This window comes from Podarcis muralis, chromosome 4 (genome assembly GCF_964188315.1).
Source record: "Podarcis muralis chromosome 4, rPodMur119.hap1.1, whole genome shotgun sequence".
NCBI classification, from domain to species: Eukaryota; Metazoa; Chordata; class Lepidosauria; order Squamata; family Lacertidae; genus Podarcis; species Podarcis muralis.
The window spans coordinates 55,818,979-55,843,288 of record NC_135658.1 but is presented as its reverse complement, the minus strand read 5'-3'; the positions used below and the strand labels follow the sequence as shown (position 1 = coordinate 55,843,288).

Genomic DNA, 24,310 nt, shown 5'->3' with positions numbered 1-24,310 from the left:
CTCCAGCCAAGTAGTGTATACAAAAAAATGCATATACTATGGTAACATGTGTGCAAGAACACATGTATTAGTGAAAATAACATACAAAATTGCATTAGGGAAAATTGCTTTGCAAAACAACAACAACCCACTGTGTATATTAAGCCAAATAGACTATTAGAATAAATCTTCACTAAAATGTTGATAAATGTTCAGGATAATGGGGGGGGGCAGGTGTTGGGACTCCCCAAACTGATGTGTAAAAAGTGGAGAACTGAGCTTAAGACTGGGGAAAAAATGAGAAATGGAGAGACACTGAAACTGATAAATTCACTCATCTCTAGTCATGATTCAGCAGTTGAAGACCAATGCTGTAGTGAAACAGGGTTAGTGTGTTAATACTGTGCAGTTGGGAGAACCAAGTGAGAGGACACAAAGGTGTGCGAGAGTGCCTGCCATAGTCTATGCATGTCTGATGGTTGGGGTGTGCATCTTAAGGAGCGTATTCTGAAACCCTTGGGTTACAATTCTGTATCGTTCTCCATGCCTATGACCTAATGATAGAGGTTTTCCATTTCTGGCCTGTGCCAGTGCCAAGTTTCTGCAAATCTTTAGGACTTTGGAGTTATCGCATCTTCACGTTTTATATTATTGGTCATTTCTCTGATTTATATAAACACAGAAGGTATTTTAGTTTGTAGAACCTTGCTGCTTCATAAATACTGCCAGCCACTGTGAACAAAAATTGTGCTGTTGGCATAACAGTATCAGCATAGAAAATTTATTCAGGAGTTCTGATGGTTTCGCATTGCAGCTGTTTGGATTCATTATCTAATTGTGTGGCTTGTATATAAACATCTAATTAAATCAGTGCCATGAGATATCTGCAGATTCTGTTCAAGTAAGAACGAAGATTACAAACATCATTTATGAATGATGAGTTAATTTGGTGGATTTTAACTATCATTTTGGTGGAAGACTGACACTCATACACAAAAACCCACTAAAATTGCTTTATCAGAAATAATTGTCCCCCTAGTCTTCCTAGGCCAGTTTTATCCGACCTATAATCACAGGACTGATGGTCCTGCCTCTGGCTTACTGCTCAGGCTGCAGCTTCTATTTCTCCTCTGCCTCTAGCCTCCAGAAGCCTTGTCACTCACTGCCATCTGACCCTTCCAGAACTCAGTATTGAGTGCCTGATAAACTGACACTTCATGTTTTCTTATTCCCTTCTATTTTCCCCCTATTCCTGCTATCTTTGTACTTCAGCCTCCATGACAGACAGTGATCAATTTCATATCTGCATAGCAGGTTATGTATTTTCCCCCCCTTCTGGGTAACAATGGACCCTGAGATCATTAGTAAAGCCAGTTGTAAAATATGGCTATTTTTCAGCTTTGACAGTGACAGAACAAACAGAGAAATCCATTTAAACCTCTTTTTTTTTGTACTATACGTAGTCATTCAGTGTATCCAAAGAAGGAACCAAAAGTACAAGTTGGAACACTTTAATTTCGATGGAAATGAAAGCCCACATACTGTACATTCTAAACACAATGTTTCTGTCAAACTTTTATAGTCTCCTGAATTTGGACCTCAGCTTGACCTGACAAGTATTTTGGTTCACCTATTGTAGCAAATGAAGCACGTGATCTTGCTTTAATGAGATATGGCTTGTGAATTACTTTAGAAAGCTGTTACAGGATATGTAACCAGAAACAATTGTTTCCCTAGGAACAGTAACTGATGCAGCCTCTTCATAAGGTTCTCAGGTCAGTTACAGGTCTTGCTGCTAGCCTTCAGCTAGGCTACTTTTCATTATGCTGTTCGCTTTTTCTTAAGTGGTTGGCTTCAGAGCAACATAAGGCTCCCTAACAATGAGAAGCATTAATTGGTACTTGCCTGAAGGAATGTGACATGATGACTATGGATGATATAATATACAAGCTAACAAGCATAATTCTACAAAACCCTAAGGATGAAGATCGAAACTCTCTCCATAGGGCAAATGGAATTTCCCCTATGTACTGGTTCAGTAGGGCGACAGGCAACTAATGGATGGGTTTTCTTACCATCTTTGGATAAATATTGGTGTCCAGAAACCATACATTTCATTGCTTGCTTCTTCAACAAACAGCAAAATACGGAAACTACAAGATTGGATGGCAGGGTATGTATAAGAGGGGTTGTCATCAGGGAGCACACTCGATTGGACTAGATTGGTGACATACTTTTTAGACATGCATCATTTCACGACACAGTAATTCAGTTTTACTAGCAAACCAGAAATTAAACTAACCCATTTCCAGCCCCGGGACAAACATGGGGAGCATTAGCTCGACACACCTACACACTGCAGCCAACACACTAACATGTCGCGAGACACAGTTTGGAAAGCTCTGCCATACACCTTCACCTTCACCTTATTTTTTTAGTCCATGGTCCTTGTAGCTAGAAATCTCTCAGCATAAAGAAGAAATTCTTTACTTTTGGCCTCAGTAGATTAATTAGCAAAACTAATACAACACATACTGTCAACATCATTCAGATCTGATCACTGCTAAACTTAAGGAGACTCGGTTACTATAACTACTTTGTACATACAGTCAGTCAAGGAAGTTCTGCCAAGCCATGCTAAGCCTTGGATTCTGAATATCTTCAAATTCAGATCATTCTGACAATGGTTGACTAGTTAGGGCCCATTTACTTGATAGCTGAAGCAGCATAATAGATCCTATTCCACTCCAGGTAGAAGGTATTTTTCTATGTAGGTTGGGCAGGTGGCACCTGACAATTCCTATCCCATTAAAGGGTATTGGTAGTGTGGTGTGCTTGTGTCCAGAAAGTCCACCCTAACTATGCCTGGATACAGACAACCCTTGCACCACACGTCTGTAGATGTATTACCCAATTCTTATTCAACAAGATAGGACAGATGAGCACAACATTTCAGGTGGTGATGTGAACACTATGGTAAATTATCTCCATGTGTCCACAAGCTATGTTTGCATGAGTGTATGCTCAAGCCTTGACAGGATGATTCAGGTATAAACGACCAATGACTGGAGAGGTGGCATTGTAGCATAACTGATAGGGCATGCAAAATCAGTCTGGCTGTATATACTAGCTTTAGTGAAAACGGTGCAAAGAGTAATATGTAACTGTGGCTGAAAAGTGATCTAGATCCCAGAATATTGGGTAGTACTTGCCAATAAAGTGCTTACCAGACTGTTCTCAGTGGGATTTCTGCCAAGTTGTAATGGCTCTAACGGCTCAGTCGGTAGACCACGAGACTCTTAATCTCAGGATCACGTTAGGCAAAAGATTCCTGCATTGCAGGGAGTTGGACTAAATGACCCTCTACAATTCTGTGATTTTATGTGTTAGGCAGGTAAAGGTACAGCTCCAAAAGAACAATTAGAAACTTAAAGTGAGCTCCTAACTGTTCCTTTGCAAGCAGGGCAGGCCGACTGCTGATTGGCATTGACAGCCAACCCTGTTGGGATCTGTTGCATTGCATGTTTCCATTAAGAACTCCCCCAGTACAATTGAGGGGACACTGTCTGCAAAGCAGGGGGGAGGTCCATTTGCAGGTGTGGTTTGAATCTAAACCATGCTTGCAAACAGACTTCAAAGGGGCCCCTTAGAAGTTGTCACCTGACATAATAATGAGGCCAGGCGGGCAGCCCTAATCACCTGTCCAAGTTGGCCCACAAGGATGGAGCATAATGGCGATGTAAAGAATCTGGACCAACCCCAACATAGCTGGTAAGAGTCCCTAAAAGGTTGCATATGGTATCCATGAGGAACCCTGGACTCAGCTAGATTGGTAAAGAAAAGGTGATTTATATGCGTTGTATGTGCGATATAACATTGTGCCACCAGATGGCGATGTGGAGCCCATTTTTTTTCTCTACCTGATTTCCCTGTTTAAATTTACAAAGCTTTAAACTGAAACACTTCTTTGATGCATCTAGATTCAGCCCCGTCTCTGCCAGAGTGGGACACTGTTCTACAGCTTGGTGACTGTGATGTGGCAGGAGTGCTAAGGATTATTTCAGAGCTGACTGGTGGGCTAGGAAGGTGAACTGAGGTGAAGTTGCAGTGCCCAATATATGAAGTATTAGTGCAGTGTCTTTCCCTTATTGAATTTTTAACCCAAACTTATTCCAGGAACACACTACATGGCTTCCTCTGTTCTCAAATGAACTCTAGTGGTAAATGAGCTTCCTCTGACATTTTGCATTATTAAAGAATTTCCATTCAGTGTATGCAGTCATCAGCAAGCTAGTAAAATGTAGGGTACATGAGTGATAAGTTTAATATGTTTTCTATCCTTTATCAAGTGACTGGAAGATCGGTTTCGGCATGTCCTCTTAAAAATATATGAACCAGCTTGTGTGACGAGCCAAGAAGGGGAACAGAGCTTGTAGTATATGGTGCCTCTTCTATCATTCTTTCATGATTTATTTAGAATGTTTCCAAGATTCAAATGCAGAGTTTGTATTGATTTTACACAGCGAGATTCAGCTCACAAGTTCCTGCAACTTTGCTGCTGCATTAATGTAGAACTTTTAAAAGTCCTGTGAGCTGTGGTGATGTGGAAACTGGCAGAATTGGACACCTACTGACTGCTTCTTGGGTTTGGACTATTTTTGTAGTGAAAGAACAATTGTTTCAGCTGCAGCCACAATTTTGACATCCCTTGAAGAGTGTTGTCTAAGAGGAAGTGAAGGAGAATCTGTAATGTTTACTTGTACTTCCTTACTGAGGGAAAAGTAAACTTGTTCAGCTGGAGATTTTGAAGCAAAATCTTCTTACGTTAGAAGATTCACTTTATTCATGGAAATAATCCATGTAGAGGTTATGGGGTCATACTGTGTAGCCCTGCCCCATTGCTGTCAACAAAAGTGTTGACCACACCCAGTGCTGGCCATGCTTTCCATGGCTATATGAAGGAATCGTATAATGCACCCAGATGCACATGTATAGAGCAGCTCCACATGAGGCAGCATCTTCATCCATCTGGGATTCCATCTTGAATGTTCTTTGTGTGGTGTGCATGCTATGTGATATGGAGCCCAATCACATCAATGCTGAATGTGTAACTGGACAGCTGGCAGGTTCATTGGTGAGGGAGGTAGAGAGAATTTGGGAATAGAAACTGCTGGGAACAATAGGTCTTGCTGAGAAACCAGCCAGAAACAGAGTCATTTTCCGCCCCCAAGATAAACAGGTGAGGACCAATGCAAGGGAAGATGTAACATCATTCGGTAGACTGAGCACAAAGAGGGATGCCAGGGATGTTGGCCAGTGTTGATGTGGACCAGTCCATATGTGGGACCACACACACCCCATTACCCTCCTTTAACAAACTAACAAGCGACCCTGTGTCAGAGAGAGGTCTGCTATTTTTATCTCCTACGGGCAAGACTAAATGTTATGAGGCATGGAAACATGGAATTTGAAGGGTCCACAAAGGTCAGCTAAGTCCAACCCCCTGCAACACAGGAATCTTTTGCTCAATGTGGGGCTCAAACCCACGACCCTGAGATTGGCAAACACAGGCTTATGGAAATGCATTTGCTAAGCAGCACACAGTTTCACCCCCAAGGAGATTGTACATTATTTGGTATGCAGTTAATTAAATTGTAGTAGGAAATTATTAGTTTTCAAACGCCTGTTGCTTAATTGCCTACTCCGGGAATGACAATACTTCCAATTACATGGTCCCAGTGCAAATGTTGATGCATGCAGGAATGTGTGTGCAGTCCCACCAAACACTGGGCAAGTACCTTCACTAGCTGTTCATCCCCAAACAAGTGTGCAAGTGGCATCCATTGTGCACACGGCGCTTAGCTGGATTCATGCCATGTAAATGTAATGGAACATTTCCATTTTTCATGGCACTTTCCAGACAAGGAAGCAATTCATTGACTGCTCACAAGCTTAGTCCTGGTGGAATCAGTCCTTAACTTAAGGTGATGTTATTGCCTATGTATACCACAAAATGTGTATTGGATGGACTGATGCTTATTGCTTCACATGCTTTTCTTATCCAAATGGAAAGCTCAAATATTTTAAGTTATATTAGAAAGACTGTCATTTCTGAATAGCTTTTGTAGTAATTAAGCCTCAGTTCATGAATTATTAAGCACACTCGTTTTCAGTGCTCTTGAGTTGAAAGGTTTGCTTTCATTCCTAATAAAGCACACACACCACTGAAAAGAGGTAATTAGAGTATCAAAGCCAGTGAAGCATCTTATTACTTAAAGCTTTGCCTGGAAATGTTATCATTTGGCTGCATTGTCCTTTAGCAAGATCTAACAAATCTTACTTGTGCAGAAACTGGTAATATTTTAGATCATGAAAATTGAACATTTTCCATATTTCTGGCTGTGAATTCTCCACTTTATAAAAAATTGATTGTCATAAGTTTTGATCTGTTCTGTTGATCAGACTTAATCTTAAAACTCCAGATGGAGCCCTATAATATTTATTTCCCTTCAAAAATACTTTTTGTTCCAACTCTGATCCTAACAAAAGGAAAAATGTAATGCAAGATGAACAGCCCTCTTTCAGTATTATTTTTTATTCAGTCTGTCTATAAGCTCCATGAGGCTTGGTGCAATGACAGGTACATCAGCACATCAACCAAACTAGTTGTTTTCTGGCCTACAAACTGACTCTCATAGTGGCACACAGGAGAAATCCAAGAGGCTTCCTCCTATTAAATCAGACAAATAGTCCATCTCTCCATATTGTCCATGCCAAATGGCAAAGGTCTGCAGGATTTCAGGCAGGGAACCCTCCCAGCCCTGGCTGGAGATGGCAGAGATGGAACCTACGGTCTACTGCATAGAAAGCACATGAATCTTCTACCATTGGGCTGCATCCCCTCTTCAGAGGGGTCAGCTGGTGCTAACAAGCCAGCAACAGTCACTTTTCCTAGAAACAACATCATGCAAAACTACACACACCAGCAATAAAGAGAGAGACGGTGCAGCAAAAGGACCTCAGGTAAGCACCAGGGCAAAGCTACCCTGTGCACAAACCGAAAGAAATGTAAAGTGCCACATGAGTGCAGCCCTACCAGCCTGAGTCTAGCAGGCACCTCTTATAATGGAATTGTGCCTGGGGGAGACTGTGCTAAGCCATGATGGGTCCACACAGTATTCTGCTGCAGCACCATCAGCACAAACCAGTTGCCACATTATTACAGCCATTCCTGAGACTGCATGCATGGCTACTGTTTGAGCAAATGCCATATTGCTTGCAAGCAATTACCAGGAAACAGATGTGAAAACAAATCTAAACACTGTTTGAAAAATGTTTGCTGCGCATAAAATAATTAGGATTTAAAATGGTAAATTGAAAAAGCACACAAAGCACAATTTATACCCTCATGTTTGTCATAATCAATAGAATCCCACAGCGTCATCATCCACCATTCATACTGCAAGTGTCTGCAGCAGAATTACAATGCATTGTTATAAATGAGAATCTGTCTTAGTAATGAAGCTGTTGTGGCTATGATCTCTTGTTCAATGCAATTTTGAATCTAGAGGACTTGGGGATTATCAGCCTACATCAGGGGGGATCAGAGATGGCAAGAGGATTTCCTGGGCCTTGTACACTGTGTGTGGATTGGGAGCCCTGCCTCCCACTCTCCTGCAATTTATTGACAAGAACCTCTGCTTAAAAAGGTAAAGGGACCCCTGACCATTAGGTCCAGTCATGGATGACTCTGGGGTTGCGGCGCTCATCTCGCTTTATTGGTCGAGGGGGCCGGCGTACAGCTTCCAGGTCATTTGGCCAGCATGACTAAGCCACTTCTTGCGAACCAGGGCAGTGCACGGAAACGCCGTTTACCTTCCCGCTATTTATCTACTTGCACTTTGATGTGCTTTCGAACTGCTAAGTTGGCAGGAGCAGGAACCGAACAATGGGAGCTCACCCCATCACGGGGATTTGAACCGCCAACCTTCCGATCAGTAAGCCCTAGGCTCTGTGGTTTAGACCACAGCGCCAGCCACGTCCCTGCCTCCCACTCCCCTGCAATTTATTGACAAGAACCTCTGCCTATATACATGTATTAACTTGGCCTGCCCTACCTTGCAGGGCTGTTGCAATTAGAAAAAGAGGGAAGGAGACAATAATGTGCACAGGCTTGAGCTCCGGTAGAAAAGCAAGGTACAAATGCATGTCACACAGCACATACTTCAGCAGGAGCCACCAACTTGGATAGCTTTAAAAGAGGAATAGACAAAATTATGAAGGATAAAGCTATCAATGGTTACTGCCATGATAGCTATGCTCTGCCTTCTCAGTTGGAGGCAGCGGGGTTTTGAATAGCAGTTCCTAGAAACCATAGGAGGGGAGAGGGCCATTGCAATCAGGTGCTATCTTGGGGCTTCTCATAGTCATCTGGTTGGTCAGCATGTGGGACAACGTGGACCATTGGCCTGATCCAGCAGGCAGCTCTTATGTTCTTAATTAACATTATTTATAGATCATGTAAAGAAGCAGCCGCCAGAAAACAGCCTCCTTGCTTAAATTGCATCATTCTGTAGTCCTGATATTTACAGCAAAAATACTAAAACAAACCAAAAGTTCGCCAACCCTGATAAATAAGAACAAGCAAAAAAAAATTCAAAGTGCAGTATGTGCGGTGTCTGAACTACCAACTGTAAGCCTTGCCTACCTCACAAGACTGTTGTGAAGACATAAAGGGGAAAGGGGGCAAATGTTCATGGCCTGGAGCTCCTGGGAAGGAAAATTAAGATACAAATATACAACAACTATGTGCAGATTCAATATATCTCTAAGCACAAAACATTTTGCCAACTGTGATTATAAAAAAGAACTTATGTTAAAGTACATGCTAGAGGAATTTTAACTTGCTGCAGCTGTAAGTAAGTAAATGTTTTATTATTGTATTTGATTCGTTTTGTATTTTATAGTTTTGTTTTATGGTTACTACATATTCATAAATAACAGCCCAGTGATTACAAGTAGACCAGTGCCGGCTCTGTGGGAAACATGGAAAACTGTGGGATGGGGGTCTGCAATGTCACCATTTGCCCCAGCAGAAAGGAAAACATTGTTTCAAGGGAAATACTTCCAAGTAAAACATACCAAAGCCAACTAATTGTGGTTTATTCTGTAGGGCAGCACACTTGGGGAGTGAATGAAATAATGTGGACATGAGCAAAGCATTTAAGCAAACATACCAAACATACCTCCTTCATCTGGCTTCTCTTGCTTTCTCTGCTGACCTGGGAAGGGCTCCTCCTGAGTCCCAGGTGGGGGTGATCATCCTTCCTTCCTCTGATTACTTAGCAATAGTGATTAAGCCAGGCTTACAATTCTCATCATCCCTGACCACTGGTCCTGCTAGCTAGGGATCATGGGAGTTGTAGGCCAAAAACATTTGGAGGGACGAGGTTGAGGAAGCCTGGATTAAGCAATAGGGATCCTTAGCAATGGTGCTGCCTACCGCTGAAGCATTGGAGCTGCCTCTGTGATTTGTGCTCTGCCTTCAGAAATGTCCAGATGACATTTTTTTGCTAAGGGCCCTGCTAGCATGAAGCCCGATACATGCGTATCCTCTGCGCGCGCGCGCACACACACACACACACACACACACACTCGGTTCGGTGGCCCTGGCTGAAATTGACATTATGTGTGCTTTCATATTTAGAATGAGTTTAAAATGAATGCATCCCCATTCGTTTCTGTGAGAAACGACTGAAAATATTGAAACAAATAGGGAAAACAAATCAAAATGGTTTATTTTCATTTTCTCCATTTGTCTCTCATCAGAAGGATTCCTGAAACTGCTGAGAAGTATTGCATTGCTTAGCAAATGGATACAGCCAGATAATACTCTGTAGGGAGGGGAAAGTTTCAAGTGCTCTGAAAGTGACAAGGCCTGAGCCCTGTTCATGGGCCAAACACATGAGTGTGCAGACTGTGTGGAGGGACATGGGGCTGTGTACGCCAACCCAGCATCACCAGACACATGGTTCTTTCCACTCCCAACCTTTTGTGCATTCAGCTGAATATCTAAATTGAATCTGCTGAGAATGTGACTTCAGACCTTTGCACTAAATATGCAAAGGTCAAGAGCAAAGATGGTGGCAGGATGCATAGGGATGGTTGGTTGGTTGGGTGTGGGTGTGTGGGTGTGGGTGTGTGTAGCTCTGTGCTGCCTAGAGACTTCGTGCTCTCATGCATTTGGCTGAGTACAGCTATGAAAGCTGTACTGAAGCATAAAGCAATGGGAAGCTTGTTAAAGGATATCATCCTCTTTTGGGGTACTCATCAAATCCCAAGACTTTGTCCAATCTGTCTGAAACTTGGTAGATCTAATATTGCATGAAGTGTAGTACACTACCAGCACACTGAGTGCCACTTGGATGGAAAACCTGAAAGCTATAGGCTTCGGAACAGGCTTAGTCCCTGTTGCGATTAGTGTAGAAATGAAATGAATGAGAGAAAATGAACGAGATAGTAACAAATGAGAAACAAAATTAATGAAGCTGCCAGAAATGGACAAAAAAAGGCATGTGTTCATCCCTAGGTGTCATAGTCTGAAACAGCAACTGTACCATAAAACCCTCTAGCTCAGACCGCTTCCTCGGATGTTGCTATAGCTATGCCATAGAATCAGCTGTAGAAGAAGATGCCCTCTAGGCAAATTCTAAAAGCAAATTACACATATTAGATTTATAACAGTTTCATAATAAGAATTATACTTTAATGCTTTTTAAAGAAGATTCCCTAGCTCTTCTCACAGGACTGTAGCACAGCATGAAGGCAGCATGTTGACTTTCCCCAACCTGGTGCTTTCCACATGTTTGGGACTAGAAATCCCATCATCCCTGACCATCTGCCATGGTAGCTGGTGCTCATGGGAGTCATAGGTTGGAGAAGGCTGGACAGGATATTAAACAACCTTAAGTCTTTTATAGTGATAGGCCCTAAGTCTTTTTGTTCCCTAGTTTGCTAAAGAAAAAGAGGGGTCTGGAAAAGCTTATTCTACCCTCAGTATGTTAGTCTCACCTCTGGCTCTTCTTCCTGAGTCCCATTGTTCTATGCTGCTTCCTGTGTTTTTGTTTTAGCTCAAATGATTTTTTATGCATCCAAAGTATTTTAGGGTGAAATGAATTAGAGAAATATAAATTGGCAATTGTAAGACCCTCAGGCCCTTACTATTCTATTTCCAATGGGTAGCCTTATGTAAATGCTCAACTATGCTAATCTATTCCCAAGACAAGAAGCGCACACTATACTAAAAATAGTGCACCATACATCTGTGTTGGAAACTTAGCTGCAAAAAAGCATATGGCACCAAGCAAAGCCTGCAGGAATAAACAGAGATTCTGTCCAAACTTCTGAATGATTTTCTCTTTCTGTGACAGTAAATCAGGAAGAGAACAGGAACTATTTGTCTTTTTGGTAACAATAGCATAGTTGTTGCTTATATGAAGCCAACTAAGGAATCTGCTTTATCTTTAATTACTGGGCAGCTTTTTGTTTTATTAAGTTTAGAACGGGGGGGGGGGGACTTTGTGTCATGTGTTTAGCTCAACACAGTTTCTTACTGAACTCTATGGCACAGACCAGCCTCCAAGTCTCTCCTTTGCAAGTAGCTCATGGAACTAACTGTGCTATTCTTAGGAATATGCTGTATGGAAAAACCTCTGGCTTATTTCTGTTATACACGGATGCAGTTTGGGCAGCCAACTCTCAAGACACAAGCATATTGGATCCACATTGAACTGCTAGGATTAATCTATTTTAAAACTGTTTTCAATATGGATAAACTCTATAGCTGGAAGAAACTTACCGGTATCTATGTTCAGATCAAGCTTGTGGTGTATATTATCAGCTGACCAAACAAGCCCATGATGAGCCATATATTGTGGCCTCCCCTCATTTTTGCAGTCTTTAGCAAAACCAAGAAGTGTCATGAGCACCGGTGAACTGTTTGCTATGAAGGTGACGTTTGGCACGTCAGTTCAGAAGTCAAACAGGCCAGGTTTTGATGCTGCAGCATTTGTGGGAGCGAGCCAGAGAAGAAAATGAGCTTAGATGCCCCCCGACCAGGTAGGAATGGAGGTGTTATTGCAACAGCTTGGAGCGGTACTAATGATCTTTCCTGTCACATCTCCTGCTTTTACCATGCAGAAAACTAGCATGTAAAGTTTCCACAAAACAGCACCAGATCAGGACCTCCCTGCACCATATAGTTCTTTAGTTCTGACCAGGAAATTCTGATAAGTCCTGCTCATCAACAATGGTAGAAGTTGCCTGAAAGTTGCCTGCTTTCAACCCAGTGCATATTAGTTTTGTACTGAAATAAGCTTCAAGTTGTCCTCATATTTCATGGATCAACAGTTCTTTAAATTGTTATTAATCTCTTGAAAAACTGATGCTGTGAACAAGGTAGGCTATGTTTTACAGTGGGTGACTAGATAGGGAAATAATACTTATTTCTGCATTGGATATAAGCTTTCTGTATACAGGAGAGTAACTAAGAAACTCTCTTTTTCTTTTCCCCTCCCCTCCTTCCCTGAACAGGTGACCTCATGCATTTGCCGCCGTATCTTAGAATGGACTTTTTGTTAAACCGAGGTGTTCCAGGCACTAGCAGAGACCTGGGTTTAGGACAGACCTGCCTGGAACCTCAGAAAAGCCGGACCTTGAAGCGCCCAACAGTCTTGGAGCCAATACCTATGGAGACTTCATCCACAAGAGAAGTACAGTCATGGCAACCTGGTGCCGTAGCAACATTACCTCAGCGAGAAGGAGCTGAGCTAGGACAGGCAGCTAAAATGAGCAGCTCCCAAGAATCCCTTCTGGACTCCCGGAGCCACTTGAAAGGAAACAATCCCTACGCAAAATCTTACACCCTGGTATAACAAAGAGAGAGCATGGCTGGACAGTGGCTGTAAATACTTAACGGTTATTTAAAAAGAAATCCAATCAAAGCTACCTTTTTTATTGAATTCCAATATTTATAATTAAAGAAGAAGATTGCCAAAATATTTGGGACACAAATGCAACCTACAGACAGTGCAAAGACTCTCCTGCTTTTTTTCTGTCTGAGTGTGAGCTTCATCTGACTGGACCTCCTGAATTTTTTGAGAAAAGGTTGTCCAGTTTTTCTGATATTCACAAGCTTTTGTGTTTTTACTGATTTTCTACAAAGTGCATGGGGACTAAATAAAATATTTTAAACTGGGAGTTCCATCACACACAAGTAACGAAAACAATTTTTTAAAAAACCACCCTGTTTGTGAATTTAGAAGGAATATTTATTTGAGAAAGAAAAACAAAACCCTTTTGTCATGTTTTGCACAATTTTTTTTTAAACTAGAAAATGGGTCCTTGATCAGTTATTTTTCCTTTTCTTTTATTGTTAATTAGGATGAGTGCTGTCAGTCAGTGAAGTGGGGAAGGGAGGGGGAAGCAATTTGGTTTTGGCAGTTATTTTCTTTTTATATTAATTTAATGAGACACTCTTTGCATTTTGTCTATGCGAAATAAAAGGGTCTTCTGCCTTTATCTGTGTGTTTGCATTGCCTTGCCTTGTTTCCACTTAGGCTGTATTTATTTAGCACTGGATCTTGTAGACTTTGTAGAATTATAACGCACACTGACTTGACTGGAAGAAGCTTTTTTTAACCATTGGAGAGGCAAAAAAAATATCTCTCAGGGACTTTCTGTGAGGGGGGGGAAAGCTGTTTAAAGTCAAATTTTAAATGGATGCAATTATGAGAACTGATGAATATTCATAGTATGATGTCTTTGAAATGGATGCTATTGATGTCAACATTTGCTTCTCAAGTTTGTAGACTTTTCCCCTTTCCCCTGAAACAACAGAGATGGTCACAGAACTAGATCACTGGGTGCTGATATACTATGAAGTACTGTTGCCTGTGGGTTTTTTGGTTGTTGTTTTTTTGCTCAAATCCCAATGGGTTGTTATATTATGGGACGCAGGAAGGCACTTTTCCCTAGGCTAGAGTGCCAGCCCTAGAGAAAACAAGGGGGAAATGTATGTTTCGTTTTCTGTTCCACATTGTGACATAGTTTACATGGTTTTTGTTATCTTGCTTAGTGCACAAGCACTACAATGCAGGTTACAATGCAAACCTTGTGCCACAGCAGCTAAAGTTGATTTGTAGGACCACACATTGCACACTCTAGCATTAGCAAATTTTACTCCACACTCCTAGCACTTTGCTTAACATGCTTGGATATTTGTCCAAGTGATCTTCTAAGGACAACCCTAACTAAAATGAATAAAGGATCCTAGTTTTGACAATCTGACATGTGTTTGAATTCATCTTCTGGCTTTCACATCTTTCGGACTGTATTGACGTTTTCAATAGGTATCAAAGTTACTAGGCAGCCTTCCAAGCCAACTGTGATTCTAGAATCTATCTAGCAGCCAGGGCTGGCCCAAGACATTTTCCTGCCTGAGGCAAAAGGCAAAATAGTATACCTTTCATTTCATATACAGAATCTGATCAGACTGCAGTTGAATCATTTCAATCTGCCACTACACTTAATAGCAGCAGAGGGAACTGGGCAGGGCAGGGCCATGCATGGCACAAACAGCTCTCTCCTCCAACATGTTACCACCAATCTCTTCCCTTCAGCAGCTTCCACCTGAGTTAACTGATCTCACTCTGCCTAAAGATAAGGCCAGCCCTGCCAGCAGCCACAATGAAGGTGTACCCGTTTTTCTAAGAGCTCATAAACTCAGGCACAGCAAATCCTGAATGTTGATTGGCCTCTGTATTGAATTTTGGGTTGTTTCCTAGCTCCTTGATCATATATTAAGCAGCCATGTGGTTTCATCAGATATGATTTCTGCCTCACCATTATTTTCCTCCCATATTTTTGTATCCTGAAAACCCTGACCAGTTGTGATCACATGAAAATGCAGAACTTGCATTTCTGATCTGCTAAGCCTGCTTTTAAATGTGCGAGAAACTTTTTGATAAATGGATCCAATCCACCCATTTCCTTGTCCTTGACACTGTGGCATCCAGTATTTGCCAGATTAAAAAAAAAAAAAAAGCAAGCGCACAACACCCTATTTTAATTTTCAAGGTCAGATAGCAAATCCAGATGTCTTGAGTTTATGTGTGTATTCCTCATTCCACAGGAAGAAGCTAGCTCTAACATAATGACTTTATTTAAAAGCCTAAAATATTCATTTGTTGAATTGTAAAGCACAAAAATGCCCCCTTGTCCTGGTTCACATGCAACACTATACTATGGTTTAGTCTTACATGCATAAACCTCACATTATGTGCACTCTCTCCTCCACTGTAGTTATAAAAAGGTAAAGGTACCCCCTGCCCATACGGGCTAGTCTTGACAGACTCTAGGGTTGTGCGCCCATCTCACTCAAGAGGCCGGGGGCCAGCGCTGTCCGGAGACACTTCCGGGTCATGTGGCCAGCATGACAAAGCTGCATCTGGCGAGCCAGAGCCGCACACGGAAACACCGTTTACCTTCCCGCTACAAAGGTAGATTTTCTACAAAGTGCATGGGGACTAAATAAAATATTTTAAACTGGGAGTTCCATCACACACAAGTAACGAAAACAATTTTTTAAAAAACCACCCTGTTTGTGAATTTAGAAGGAATATTTATTTGAGAAAGAAAAACAAAACCCTTTTGTCATGTTTTGCACAATTTTTTTTTAAACTAGAAAATGGGTCCTTGATCAGTTATTTTTCCTTTTCTTTTATTGTTAATTAGGATGAGTGCTGTCAGTCAGTGAAGTGGGGAAGGGAGGGGGAAGCAATTTGGTTTTGGCAGTTATTTTCTTTTTATATTAATTTAATGAGACACTCTTTGCATTTTGTCTATGCGAAATAAAAGGGTCTTCTGCCTTTATCTGTGTGTTTGCATTGCCTTGCCTTGTTTCCACTTAGGCTGTATTTATTTAGCACTGGATCTTGTAGACTTTGTAGAATTATAACGCACACTGACTTGACTGGAAGAAGCTTTTTTTAACCATTGGAGAGGCAAAAAAAATATCTCTCAGGGACTTTCTGTGAGGGGGGGGAAAGCTGTTTAAAGTCAAATTTTAAATGGATGCAATTATGAGAACTGATGAATATTCATAGTATGATGTCTTTGAAATGGATGCTATTGATGTCAACATTTGCTTCTCAAGTTTGTAGACTTTTCCCCTTTCCCCTGAAACAACAGAGATGGTCACAGAACTAGATCACTGGGTGCTGATATACTATGAAGTACTGTTGCCTGTGGGTTTTTTGGTTGTTGTTTTTTTGCTCAAATCCCAATGGGTTGTTATATTATGGGACGCAGGAAGGCACTTTTCCCTAGGCTAGAGTGCCAGCCCTAGAGAAAACAAGGGGGAAATGTATGTTTCGTTTTCTGTTCCACATTGTGACATAGTTTACATGGTTTTTGTTATCTTGCTTAGTGCACAAGCACTACAATGCAGGTTACAATGCAAACCTTGTGCCACAGCAGCTAAAGTTGATTTGTAGGACCACACATTGCACACTCTAGCATTAGCAAATTTTACTCCACACTCCTAGCACTTTGCTTAACATGCTTGGATATTTGTCCAAGTGATCTTCTAAGGACAACCCTAACTAAAATGAATAAAGGATCCTAGTTTTGACAATCTGACATGTGTTTGAATTCATCTTCTGGCTTTCACATCTTTCGGACTGTATTGACGTTTTCAATAGGTATCAAAGTTACTAGGCAGCCTTCCAAGCCAACTGTGATTCTAGAATCTATCTAGCAGCCAGGGCTGGCCCAAGACATTTTCCTGCCTGAGGCAAAAGGCAAAATAGTATACCTTTCATTTCATATACAGAATCTGATCAGACTGCAGTTGAATCATTTCAATCTGCCACTACACTTAATAGCAGCAGAGGGAACTGGGCAGGGCAGGGCCATGCATGGCACAAACAGCTCTCTCCTCCAACATGTTACCACCAATCTCTTCCCTTCAGCAGCTTCCACCTGAGTTAACTGATCTCACTCTGCCTAAAGATAAGGCCAGCCCTGCCAGCAGCCACAATGAAGGTGTACCCGTTTTTCTAAGAGCTCATAAACTCAGGCACAGCAAATCCTGAATGTTGATTGGCCTCTGTATTGAATTTTGGGTTGTTTCCTAGCTCCTTGATCATATATTAAGCAGCCATGTGGTTTCATCAGATATGATTTCTGCCTCACCATTATTTTCCTCCCATATTTTTGTATCCTGAAAACCCTGACCAGTTGTGATCACATGAAAATGCAGAACTTGCATTTCTGATCTGCTAAGCCTGCTTTTAAATGTGCGAGAAACTTTTTGATAAATGGATCCAATCCACCCATTTCCTTGTCCTTGACACTGTGGCATCCAGTATTTGCCAGATTAAAAAAAAAAAAAAAGCAAGCGCACAACACCCTATTTTAATTTTCAAGGTCAGATAGCAAATCCAGATGTCTTGAGTTTATGTGTGTATTCCTCATTCCACAGGAAGAAGCTAGCTCTAACATAATGACTTTATTTAAAAGCCTAAAATATTCATTTGTTGAATTGTAAAGCACAAAAATGCCCCCTTGTCCTGGTTCACATGCAACACTATACTATGGTTTAGTCTTACATGCATAAACCTCACATTATGTGCACTCTCTCCTCCACTGTAGTTATAAAAAGGTAAAGGTACCCCCTGCCCATACGGGCTAGTCTTGACAGACTCTAGGGTTGTGCGCCCATCTCACTCAAGAGGCCGGGGGCCAGCGCTGTCCGGAGACACTTCCGGGTCATGTGGCCAGCATGACAAAGCTGCATCTGGCGAGCCAGAGCCGCACACGGAAACACCGTTTACCTTCCCGCTAGTAAGCGGTCCCTATTTATCTACTTGCACCCGGGGGTGCTTTCGAACTGCTAGGTTGGCAGGCGCTGGGACCGAGCAACGGGAGCGCACCCCGCCGCGGGGATTCGAACCACCGACCTTTCGATCGGCAAGCCCTAGGCGCTGAGGCTTTTACCCACAGCGCCACCCGCGTCCCTACTGTAGTTATAGGGAGAACATAATAACTACCATTTTCAAGTAACTGAAGTTACCTGGTTAGCATCAAGTATGGCTTGGGAATAGCAGCCAACTTCAAACCATAGTTTCCATCCTGGCCTGTTTTCCTAAACTGTAGTTAGCACTAATCACAGTTCAGATGAAAATAGCAGCTTGGTTAGTGGAAATCAATTCATGGCTATATCAAAGGGTAGAATATGGGACTTGCCCAGGTTTGTTTCTGTAGCGGTAAGAGATATTTTATCATTATGGCTAAAAACAAGCATCATGTATAATTCAGTGAGGAAAGGAGAACGCTTAGAAATCAATTTAATTGAGGGGGGAATTCAAGTGAAGTGGGAGGGAGCAGAACAAAGAAACTTAACTTTTGCATCTTTGAACCCGCAAGCACATTTTTATATGCTGTGCTCTTTTTTCCATATTAAACATGTAACATCTGGGAGAGCGCATATAAAAGACCATAAAGGTTGTGATCTTTATTCTTTTACATTTTCTTTATTCCGTCCTTTAAAAGAAAAGGAGAATGAAACCTTTAGAAAATTAATAAAGCATATTACATAATGCAATATTAAATTCCCTTAATCATTAACAAAGCAATAATTTGAAGGTACATTTTGTCCATATCTGATATTCCAAAAATTAAAAAATAAAGTCAATTTCTCTTGAAAGCTGTTTCTTTTAATTTTTATATTACTTTACTATATCTAGCTATACAAGTCAATTTTGTTCACAACAATGTAATCTGTATTTCTTAATCAAATTTTTGATTTCCATTTAACTGGTCAGTGAGAGGGGGAATAATTATCTGTTGCTGATCTTGTTAGGCATCAAATGCAGTCAAAGGGTCCAGTGGTAAATCATACCCAGAGTTGGTTTTAATAATCTTTATCATTCATTTCCTAACTCCATAACTATATGAAACTCCAGCAGATATGAAAATCCTTTGCATGTCCAAGAATTATCATTATATATCAAATGCATTTTCTTTCATTGTGCTAAAGCCCTGAAGCATATAAATACAGTGGTGCCCCGCAAGACGAATGCCTCGCAAGACGGAAAACCCGCTAGACGAAATGGTTTTCCGTTTTGGAGGCGCTTCGCAAGACGAATTTCCCTATGGGCTTACTTCGCAAGACGAAAATGTATTGCGAGTCTTGCCATTTTTTTCCTCGCTTCCCCCCCATTTTTTTTCTAAGCCGCTAAGCCGTTAATAGCCTTTTAGCAGCTTAGCCGCTAATCCTTTAATAGCCGCTAAACCGCTAATAGCACTAATCCGCTTAGCTGCTAATGGGGTTGCTTCGCAAGACAAAAAAACCGCTAGACGAAGAGAATTGCGGAACTGATTCTTTTCGTCTTGCGAGGCACCACTGTAGATTATTACTGTGGTCTTCTTTCTGACCTGTGGAAATTATGTACTAATTCATGTGCACATGTTCCCAGGTTTTTTCTATGATTCTATAGCCCAAATCCCTTTGCCATTTCAGCCTGGTAAATTTTCATATCCACAAAAAGGGTTTCATAACAGTATGTTTCTTCCAAATGTCTCTTGGTACCTGTTGTTGACACAGGAATCTTCTAAAAGGCTGATCACACCTTATTTATTTAATTGCCTAACATCCTAGAAGGAAAAATGCATTATTGGTAAATTTGAAATATGGGAGGTCTCAGATTACCAATTTTGAGGATTCAAGAGTGAGGAACCTGTGGCCATTGGCCACTGGCTATACTGGGTAGGCATGATGGCAGCTGGAGTTCAGCAACATTGGGAGAGCCATGAGTTCCCAATCCCTGATTTCCATCACAATAAATAAAAGAACCTATTTTCTATTAAACATGCAAAATTAAAACTTCCATTATCTTTACAAATGAAACTGTTTCCAAAGATAATTCTTTTTCTGATGGAGTCATTTGCAAAAATGCATGCTAATGGGAGAGCCTTCAAAGTAAAAACCCTTCCCTATCCAAATAAGTAGTTAATTGGGTTTTAAGTGCGGGGGTGGCTTTTAAATCCAAGGAGTGAAGTCAAAGAATCTTCTACATTTCTGTATTATAAGCACCACCAAGAAAACATAAGCAGAATCTTCAAGCCAATTTGATATAACCACTGACAGAGCACTGTTTCAATACAAACTATATTTGGAACATTCATGCTCCCTTCATGCATCATAATTGTAAAATTTTCTTGGATGTTTTAGATGACTTTCCACTGTATATACAATCATCATCATGGGATCTCATTTTCTTAAGAATTGTTCCAGGAATATATTTTGAGAACATAAGAAACAAAAATATATCTTTGATTACTAGTCATCCTTCCGGCAGCCACTCAGCCCAGTGGAGATATTTGTCTCCTTCAGTTTCTCTGCATTTCCTGAGTTCTTCAATCACGGCAAAATAATTTACTCAGAAAAGCTCATCCAAATGTGCAGAATACTTAATCCAAATGTCTCTGAATACATAAATCTGACCTGGTATAAGTAGTTCCGTATGTTGGTTAGGTATTTTAGGATTGTTATGGGGAAATTGGGGTTTGGCTTTTACAGCTCCGCGCCCCGCCCCCAATCAAGGGAAAAGATATCCCTTGTGTCTCTGGTCAGAGGTAACGCAATGGGACAACAAAGAAAGCAAGGCAAGCTGTTGACCGTTATTGATGTGTTTGCAAGCCAAGTCTCCCCAGCCCCATACAAGGAGGTTAAGAGCCCAGAGAAAAATCAGCTTACAGTCTTTAAACGCTCAGAAGTGCCTGCCCACCTTCACAGAGAGACCACCATGAAACATCATAACCTTGCAATAGATGCATCACAAGAGGTGGTGGTCTACAACAGAAATTGAGAGTATGGCTTGTCACCTGTGAATCGGGATGCCTCCAGTATCTGCTAACTGCCTTTTCCTAGCCAGTCTGAGCCATTCTTTTGAAATGGTAAATAACATTGGCACCAGATTGACAAGGACCTGTTGCCAGTCACACAGAATATACGCTTTTTACAGGTCTGTTTGGCAATTTTAACAGTTACTTGTCAAACCAGTCCATGAAGGGGAGATTCAGCAAGCATTTCCTGCTGTGTAGCTCAAGGCTGGCTAGGGGTTAAATATGGATGCTGTATTGCTCTCTGTACTATTTCAGCTCAGGTTTTAACTGGGTCCAGTATGGATGGGATATATCAGTCTTTATCAATCTGCTGTCCTTCAGATGTTTTGGACCAAAACTAATATGAGTGTGCTGACTGGGACTGATGGAACAAAACAGCTGGAGGGCATCAGGAGGGTGAGGACTAGACTAGATGAGCAGCCCACTATGCTCCTTTCTGTGTGTATCTTACCAGCTACTGTTTATTCTAACTAGAAATGCCTCTCCAGCAGGAGTATTGTCTCCTGATGCCAAGAATTGTACCTGGGTGCCCACATGCATGATCTTCCACTGAGCTACAGTCCCCAATGTTTTCTCCCATAATATATTTTCACGTAGCCATTCAAATTTTGATCCACTCCACAAATACCCGGGATCCTCACTATAAGTTTGTGGCTCTTATAGCAAGGTGGGGAATTGGATCTGACCAACTTGCCATGAACAATTGTTGACAGGTGAGTGGAGCTGCTCACCTGTCAGTCGCCTGATGACATATGCCAAAGGCATATGCCAAACTCAAAATAAGAGTTGGGAGTGCCCTGTAAGTGCATCATCAATTCTTCCTTTCCAGCCCTGGCTTTCAGGAAGAAACTCTGCAGCCATGACTTGGATCTAAGTCAGGGCTGCAAAAATTCCTGCCCAGAGCGGGGCTTGCATTCAATGCTGAATTGAAATTCAGTGCTGATGGCAAGCTCTGCTTTCAGCAGGAATCACCTCTGCTTGGGAGAGCCAATCAGGAGCTCCTGTGTGGAAATGGTTTCAGAGGAGCTTGCACTTGGTGACAAATTTGAAAGGTGCCACATACAAGAACTTGAAGGTTTCCAATTGCTTCATTAGAGATTTGGCTTATCTGCCCCACACCTGACATCAGATGTGAGTTGGGTGTGGCTTGGGAGAAACCAGCCTCATCGGCTAAATCAGGACCTTTGGCAAGCACCGTATGATTTAAGGACCGGGGGTTTTCTATTACCCTCTTATAGTATTAATACAGCATTGATTTGCATTCTTTAAATGTCTATTTATACATATTATACTTAAGTAAATAAATGGCCCAGTTCTAAATCTGATTGCTTGTGGGAGAGTTGCATAATCAGTGGCAGTTCACTAATGAGCGGATGTGTTTGGGATCATGGCAAAAATCCCACTGCGTTGCGGATGCTGATTTACCACCAAAAACAAATTTAATTGGATTTATTTGTTTGCCTGCTTTTTGTACAGGTCTCCTTACCATTGATTTTTGTGTGGGATTTGTGTGTTTTATTCAGGATGCTTGGTTTCTTTTAAGAGGCTAGCAGAAAGCGAATTTTGATGTAGACTTACATGACTGTATTGAAACAATGACGCCAAATTATTTAATTGACCCTCAACTATTCATTAGTGCAGTTTAACCATGTTCTAGCCTTGGCTAGATTAGGACAATCTGAATCTCAGTTGTTCCCTTAGGAAATGAGTTTTGATCATTCATCCTTGTTATTTTGCCAGCTGCTGTGCTCCTGCCAAGCTCCAAAGACAAACATCAATTTGTTTGTCAAAGTTCTTGATCACCTGGTGAGTTCAGCTGCAGGAAAGGATTGCAGGATTTGTGATAACATCTTTTTGGAGAAAGTTTCAGATGTAGATTTTGCTTCTCACTTTACCTAAGTGAGAGCTGCCTTTGGGTCTTGCAGACTTTGCAGCCCAGCTGACATGGCATGAAACTTAGGCTGCACAGACAACATACATTTAAAGCATATTACTTTCCCCAAAGAATTCTAGGAACTGTAGTTTGTGGGAGGTGCTGGGAATTGTAGTTTTGTGGTGGGTAAATTACAGTTCCCAGGATTCCATGGGTGGAAGCAGTGTGCTTCTCCTGTCGGCAGGTGAGATCCCTGGTCCCCCCTCCCCTGGTGGGTCACTTTTGACAGGTGACCAGGCCTGTTTACCTCACAGTCACCTGAAATCACCTGACACTGGGTGACTCATTTTTCCTGAGTAGCGTGGCTCGAGTCCATGCCATGCTGCAAAGGAAGATTCAAGTTGACCCCTGCAGACTTGTTGTCACTGCCCATCAACTCATCAGTGGCAAGAGCAAGCCCACTTAGGGTAGGGCAGGGCAGGGCTGTGCTATGGTGTTCTTCATTAGAAACTTAAAAATGAGGCCATCCAAATGGGCTTGCTGTCACTAACCATCAGCTAATTGGTTGTGCCAGCAAGTCCCATCCCCCTTGCTAAGGAACAATCAAGAGCACATGTTAAGGCTCCTGTTTGTGGGTACCTACGTCTCTACCTGCCCCACATCTGATATCACTTATAGCATCAAATGTGGGGCAGGTGGGGTAGGTTAGGAAAAGCCTCCTCACAAGCCAATTTGGGTCCTGTGCCAGGCCTAGTTAGGGTGGGTTGGTGGTTCCCCACCCCTGATTTATTCCTGCCCTCTCTCCATTTTCATCAACACAAACCCAAATCAAATCAAGCCCAAGTCCTCTTCAAGTCCAGTTGAAAATGGGTCAGTGCTTCCTCACCCAGCTACATTTGTGAGGGACAGCCTATTAAGTTCAACTTCAGGCACTGCAAATGTGGGCTCCCAAGACCAAATGAGGCATGATTTTTCTCATGCAGTTTTGCATGGCATAATTTAAAAAGAGAAGGAAAGCTGGCATAGGTTATCTCTACACTATATTGGTACCAAGGCATGGAGGCAGAGAACTTTATCCCTGTACCTTTGCCATGATTTCAACTGGAATCCCACACACGAGCCACACATCTTCTATTAGCAATGGAAGATGAACTCCCACTGACACCAACCTAGTAGAGCTCAAGGCCTCCCACCCTGGCTATTGCTTTGGGTACAACAACTAGGTAGTGCCAAGCTAAATGATTTTTTAAAATCAGATTTACTTTGATCCTCCCTGTGTCCAAAAGAAGTTCCCTCATGGCACCCTTGAGGCCTTCATGGAAAATGAGAGTTTAATGAGGCTGAGAGGTAGAAGACACTTGCTAAGCATTGTAATAAACACAGAGAAGCTGCTGCACTTTGTTTCTGCTGCTGCTGCTGAAGAACAACCTGATGCTAATAAAACAAAGAAGCCAGCTGTACATTCATTCCCCCGTCTAAAGAATAGTTAAA

General features: G+C 41.7%; 1 protein-coding gene across 2 annotated transcripts in view; it reads left to right on the top strand.

The window, feature by feature from the left end:
- The window catches only part of DSCAM (DS cell adhesion molecule), a 333,350-nt gene extending 319,025 nt beyond the window's left edge, over positions 1-14,325 (top strand). For both annotated transcript variants that reach the window (XM_077927351.1, XM_077927352.1), the window contains exon 33: positions 12,571-14,325. In XM_077927351.1, the coding sequence (XP_077783477.1) occupies positions 12,571-12,911 (341 nt within the window). In that variant the 3' untranslated portion in view covers positions 12,912-14,325. The remainder of the gene's footprint in view (positions 1-12,570) is intronic.
- Positions 14,326-24,310: the final 9,985 nt, after the last annotated feature.